Source organism: Eucalyptus grandis, chromosome 11, assembly GCF_016545825.1.
Source record: "Eucalyptus grandis isolate ANBG69807.140 chromosome 11, ASM1654582v1, whole genome shotgun sequence".
Lineage (NCBI taxonomy): Eukaryota > Viridiplantae > Streptophyta > Magnoliopsida > Myrtales > Myrtaceae > Eucalyptus > Eucalyptus grandis.
The window spans coordinates 46,308,054-46,314,635 of record NC_052622.1 but is presented as its reverse complement, the minus strand read 5'-3'; the positions used below and the strand labels follow the sequence as shown (position 1 = coordinate 46,314,635).

At 44.1% G+C, this 6,582-nt stretch overlaps 1 protein-coding gene across 1 annotated transcript; it reads left to right on the top strand.

The window, feature by feature from the left end:
• The first annotated feature begins 206 nt into the window (after positions 1–206).
• LOC104426723 (probable indole-3-pyruvate monooxygenase YUCCA10) lies at positions 207–3,300 on the top strand. The gene is made up of 4 exons (XM_010039865.3): positions 207–890; positions 1,782–2,015; positions 2,724–2,846; positions 2,979–3,300. Exons 1-4 carry the CDS (start codon positions 273–275, stop codon positions 3,141–3,143), a joined length of 1,140 nt encoding a protein of 379 aa, XP_010038167.2. The 5' UTR covers positions 207–272; the 3' UTR covers positions 3,144–3,300.
• Positions 3,301–6,582: the final 3,282 nt, after the last annotated feature.

Genomic DNA, 6,582 nt, shown 5'->3' with positions numbered 1-6,582 from the left:
ATAAGCATCGGTTCACGGGGGTCCATTCATTCTACGCGTGGCAATAAACGAATTCGACGGTCTAGATGGGGGTACGTCAAACATGTGCATCACACGCCGAGATCCACCTGATTATTGATTTTTTTCCACATGAGGACCCACCAAGCCACGAGAACTAACATTCAAAGCCCCCATATAAGGAGAAAATATAAGAAGCCCTCGCGAACATCTACCGACTTCCGTCTTCCTTCCCGTTCACACATCATCGCGCCAAAGCCACAGAGACCAAAAGGATGGAACAGGAAGCCGCTGCTGCCGTCGTTGTCGGAGCGGGGCCGTCGGGGCTCGCTGCATCGGCGTGCCTCAAGACCCTCTCGATCCCCCACATCGTCCTCGAGCGAGAGGACTGCTTCGCCTCCCTGTGGAAGAAATATGCCTACGACCGCCTCCACCTCCACGTCCGCAAGCGGTACTGCGAGCTCCCCCACATGCATTTCCCCCCGGACTACCCCGAGTACGTGCCCAAGGACCAGCTCCTCCGCTACTTTGACGACTATGTGGCCCGCTTCGGCATAGAGCCGGCCTACAGGAGGTCCGTGGAGTCGGCGGTCTACGATGAGGGGGACGGGAGGTGGAGGGTCGGCGCGAGGGACGTGGGCTCCGGCGAGGTCGTGGAGTACCGGTGCCGGTTCCTGGTGGTGGCCACCGGCGAGTCGAGCGATGCCTTCATCCCGGAGGTGGAGGGGATCGAGGGTTTCGGCGGGAAGGTGATTCACTCGACCCGGTACAGGAACGGAAAGGAGTTCGAGAACAGCAGGGTTTTGGTGGTCGGGTCGGGGAATTCCGGCATGGAGATCGCGCTGGACCTAGCCAACCACAGCGCAAGGACCTCCATCGTTGTCCGGAGCCCGGTAAAAAGCTTCGCTTGCTTTCTCATCATTCTTTAAAAAAAAAAAAAAAAAAGAATCTCGTTTGCATCAATAAGGAAGGATTTCGTCTACATGTTTCCGTACTTTTTTTCTTTTTTTGGTCGAAACATGTTTCTGATAAAAATATTGGATGTGTGTGATGCGGAAGCATGGTTTTAGTATTAGTTATAGTTTTTGGTTAGTGATATGTGCAAGTGTATGGTGTAGTTTATAGATGATGGACAAGGGATCAACTAGGATAATTGAAGGATATAGGACATGGGGGAAATAGTTTCATTAGTTGAACAAAATAGTTTGATGGAGGTATAGTAGAGATCTATGACCTCTCATGGTGGAGGGTTCACCACACGTGGAGGGTTACCTCTCACACACTTTACATTTGTTGTCTACTATGCTCTCCCATCTTTCCTATTTATAGGGTGCTCTACCAACATTCTAGATTTGTGTAGAATGTTGTCCACTTTGGCTTAATCTAGAGAGTTCTAGATTGTAGTTTATCCTCTCTTCTTCTAGAGAGATCTACACATGTGCTTCTACATTCTTCTCTTTCTTCCAAAAACTTCATCTAGGGAATTTTAGAAGTTTAGTAACTCTAGGAAATTCTAGAAAATGGATCACCATTTCCAACAGTTCCAACCTTGCCCGTTCCTTGTTGTAAAGGAGGAATCTACATCTGATATGACATGAGAGCAAACATCGATGTATGTTGCACCCTGTGGAATACACGAAACTCGTCTCGACACGTTAACCCGAAGGCACCGTGACTTCATCTTCCTAGTCTGTTTTGAGATGCGCACATTGTAACCTTCCGACGAGTGTCGGCGAACATCGTTCATGGCCCCATTGCTGATACTGTGCACTTATCGTCCGCAGGTACATGTGCTGTCGAGGGGGATCGCGAATCTGGGCATGGCGCTGCTGAAGTATTTCTCACCTGGCACGGTGGACTCGTTGCTGGTGCTGCTGAGCAAGCTGGTGTACGGGGACATGTCCAAGTACGGGCTGAGGAGGCCGAGCGAGGGTCCTCTCCTCATGAAGACCAAGTATGGCAAATTCCCCTTCATCGACCTCGGCACTTGCCAGAAGATTAAGTCCGGCGAGATTCAGGTAGAACGATTCGATCTTCACCTCTCCAGCTCTTGACTTCCGATCTTGCGTCCGGCATGCGAGAACATGTGAAATTTCGTCGATTCAGTTGAAGGCCGGCGACGGTCAACTATAAATTTCGTCATTATTAAAAATAAGTGGTCAGCTTGTAATAATATTTTATGGCGGAAGCAACAGAAATAGGAAAAAAAGAAGGGATGATGGTCTTCGAAGCTTATCTTGATTTGCAAGTAAGACTAACATATAATGAGTAGTTCTGGCGTGCCCCGCTGGTGGGACATTTTTTTCCCACGAGCGGCCTTGATTACGATGGATGGTTAGCGAAAGATTTAGTGGTTAAAACCCTAAATTGACGAAGAACAAGACTGTTTATATACAGTTTTCTTTATACTGACGGCTTATGTTCTATTTTACTCAAGTAGTCCTGCATTTATTGTATGGATACCGGTTCAATCTTAAATTTCTCATTTTTTGCAAATTCAATTTTAAAAATTGGTGTGAAATTCTAGCGTACTCCTTCCGGGCAACCACTTCAAGGATTTTCAGCCGAGATTGGTCAAAATAATTCCATTAGAATATCGCGCAAAGGTTTGTGACTCAGTTAGTAAAATTGAATTGAGGGCCGATCGGGTAGTTTCCCATTAATATGCGATCCGGGTATGGACATGGATCGCCGTCATGGACTTTTGCGATGAAACTTTTAAACAGGTCCTGCCGGCGTTGAAAAGGATAGAAGGGGACGTGGCGGAGTTCGAAGACGGCAAGTCCCATCCCTTCGACGCCATCGTCTTCTGCACCGGCTTCAAGCGGTCCACCCACAAATGGCTCAAGGCACGCAAACCCCATCCACACGAGATCGATTTCTTTATTCCAATTTTTATGACGTAAAGGTCTCCTAATTTTTATTTTACTCTATTAATTCCTTTTTGTTGGTTATTGTTTTTGTATTTTTAATTTTCGCAGGGGGATGATTACCTGCTGAACGAAGATGGGATTGCGAAACCGAGCTTCCCAAATCAATGGAAGGGCGAGAAGGGCTTGTACTGCGTCGGGCTGTCGAGGGGAGGATTCCCCGGAGCTACTTCGGACGCCCAGAACGTTGCGGACGACATCAAATCCCAACTTTAATTTCTCTCTTTTTTATTTGATTTTCCCATTTTTCCACATGATGCCATTATTAGTATTAATTATCTTGTATTTTACAAGGCTTGGATTGAGCTTTATATCTGCGTCAAACATAATATACTAATGCAAATAAAAAGGGAGGGTTTTTCCAAAACCTCAAGATCTTTCGCTTTCAAAGAAGTTTGAGAGGCTTTGGATTCTTCGCACGGGCCTCACAGCATAAGCAAAAGCCCATGCTGGTATGACTTTTTGGGGGGCAGGTCAAGGAATGGTCCACCCGAAAATTTGTGACTCCTTAGAATTATTAAATTATTTTGAAATCTAGCGAAGTCCGACCAGGCGCGAGGTGGCCGTGGTGGGGATGGGGGGTGCCCGGCCTTTGGCTAGGCGTGGTCCATGCCCCCTGCCCCTCGCCCAGGCCCTCGGCACTTGCAATTACCCAAATTGTCCTTAGCAAAAATCAAAACTATCATCTAACATAATCACTCTGATGGTTTTTTTAATGTAATGATGGGCCTAAGAACCTGGCCCGCAGGTTAAGGGCCCATGTATGAAGGGTTGAGGGGTTACGTCTTTTTGGGGAGACATTTTAAGAGATAGAAAGAAAAAGAGAATGTACCTTTATGTAGGAACGTTTTCACTTTCTCCCCCTCCCAAAAAAAAAAAAAAAAAAAAAAAGAATGTATATCTTTTCAGAGTTTTTCTCCTCCTAATGGCAATAGTACGCTCCTCGGTAGAACGAAATCAAGATTCTTCCTCGAACTTCAACATTGGTGTTTAATCTGTAACAAATAAGGTACGCTCGATTCTGTAGTATATCTTTGATCGGTGATACATGTGTTTTCCGGGCTCGTCTTCTGCGTTCGTTTTAGGGGTTCGATTAAGTATCGGAACCGGTTTTAGGGAATCCATTATTCCCAACATTAGTATCAGAGCCGTAGTTCATGGTTCCCTACCCATTTTTCATGTTTATGAATTGCTTTTGATTAAAGTTTCGTGAAACACCGCCGTCAGCAGATTGGGAACGGAAAAATCCCAATACCCGCGTACTGTTCACCCTTGTTTTTGATTTTCTGTAAATCGAAGTTTGTTTCTGATAGCGTAGGGTCGAAACTCTCTTCGATACGAGAAAAACGAGTGGCGGATTGCCGCCAGGGGCCGCCGAATGCGCTGCCATGCGCGGCTGGAATGAACCAGGGTCGTTGGCGCGTGCGGTACACGTGCCGTTTGGTCTTAGGCGCGTGCGACGCACACGAGTGGTCGCTAGCACGTGGCACGTGTTGGGTGGCAGGTCCGACCCGACCCGACCTGTTGACCCATTGACCTCGACCCGTTGACCGTTGACCAAAAAAAGAAAAAAAGGAAGGAGGAAAAGAATGTGTTTCTTTTTTCCCAATTAAGTCTATGTGAATTATATGTAATCCTTTATTTGTTCTGCATTTGTTGCAGGAACAATGCCTCCCTGTAAAGCATGCACACCTATTCGCGCAATTACAGATGAACAAAAGAAAATGCTTTCTAGGTTGATAGTTGAGCCGACTGATTATCGATGGGAGAGTGATGACTTAATTGATCATGTTCTCAAGGTCAACTGTAAAATACAAGAGATCATATGGAATGGTTGTCCCATGCCACATTCTAAGATAGTGTGATTCTTCATGAACACTCTTCCACCGATATGGCAAAGAGTGTTGAATCGCCTATAGGAGGTCAACAGAGCTACTACGTATAGGAGGCTTGTAATGACTTTTATAGATGAATATTACTAGATTGAAGCCACAAAGAGTACGACCCATGGAATGACTTCAATCCGATGGGGATGAATGTGCGAAGGAGAAATCCTAAGGGATACCCGTCTGTTTTACCATGGCTGCCTAGAATGTCTAAGGAATTTAAAGAAGAAAAGATCAAGAAATTGAACAAAAATGAATCTTTTCTAGTTTATGTGTTGTCTTGGCGTTAGATGTTTTTCACTGATCTTTATTTAAGTATACTTTATGGACATCTTACGTAAATGTTTTCTACCTAGTTGTTGTTGGTGTAGCAACTGATATGTTAGTTGCATTATGTAAAAGCATTATTATTCTATCATTATTGGATGTCAAATATTACTTACTTCTATTATTATTAATTGTTGTGGGTAGTTCATAGAAATTTTTGTAATTTCAAAGAATTTATTTTGCATAAAAGATTATATTAATCATAATTCCAAGTTAGGATTTTTGAATGATGATTGGAAACATAGTGACCTTTTGATTCTGAAACTTTACTTGAAATTATTTATTAATATGATGGGTTTGTGTAAAATGGATGTATAAATGATAGGTATTAATAATTCGTGCATATGTGTCTGATATGTTCAGATCAATGGCTTCAGCCACACAGAGCATAGTTGTTGAGCTGAACAAAGGTGAGAAGCTCAACGGCGATAACTATGAAAATCCAATATGTGCTGGAAGAACAAGAAGCACTAGAAACTCTTAACCTGACCATGGAAGTACCTAAAGATGGAAACACTGCACAACATAAGAGAGATAAGGAAGCATATGCTGCATGGAAAAGAAAGAACTCTCTTGCTCGCATTACGTTGCTGAGCAGCATGGATGTCATGTGAGAGTTCAGGCATTTTGAGAATGCTAAGAAAATGCGGAAAGCGTTGGCAGCAAGATTTGGTCTTACTTCGGTGACCAGACTGAGGCAACTCACTATTAGGTTTGACTCTTACAAGAAGCCTCATCGTCAGACCATAAAGCAACACCTAAGAAAGATGTCAAACATGATTAATGAGCTGAAAGATACTGGCCATGTCCTAACTGACGAGTAGCAAATGCAAGTAGTGATTCGTTCCTTACTTCAGAGTTGGGAGCATAGGAAGGTGCACTTGACCCACAATAAGAATATCAAAACTTTTGAGAATGCAGTGCGTCATCTTGAGCTGGAAGAGGACCGCCTCTTGGCGGCTAAGCCAAAAACTGAAATTTATCATACTGGTTCCAACTCACATGGAGCTTCGAGCTTCAAGCGCAAACGTTCTGACTGGTTCAATAAAAAGAAAGGCAAGGGAGCAAGTGTTTAGTGAAGAAACCAAAGGTTGACCAACATGAAAGAGGAAAGCATCATCGAATGAAGAAGTTGACAAGGGTGAAGTGTTACAATTGTGACAAGAATGGTCACTATGCTCGCGACTGTCGCGAGCCAAAGAAGGTATACACCCTTTGTACTTTTGAGAACTTTACTTATGCGTCAAGTTATGTATTCTTAACGAGTCTAATCATTTGTGGATTGTAGAATCGGGAACAACAGACCATGTAGCGAAGGATAGAGAATCCTTCGTGGAATTCCGACGAGTACCAATTGGAATTAAGTGGATCTATGTAAGAAATAACTCCATAGCAGAAGTAAAAGGGATTGGCACTTGCCAACTGAACATGCGTGGTGGACG

Excerpts from the sequence above, each read along its gene's own strand:
- LOC104426723 (XM_010039865.3), top strand. The coding sequence starts at position 273 with ATGGAACAGGAAGCCGCTGCTGCCGTCGTTGTCGGAGCGGGGCCGTCG. Across the intron at positions 2,016-2,723 it reads TTAAGTCCGGCGAGATTCAG|GTCCTGCCGGCGTTGAAAAG; the intron begins GTAGAACGATTC and ends ACTTTTAAACAG. Across the intron at positions 2,847-2,978 it reads CCACCCACAAATGGCTCAAG|GGGGATGATTACCTGCTGAA; the intron begins GCACGCAAACCC and ends TAATTTTCGCAG.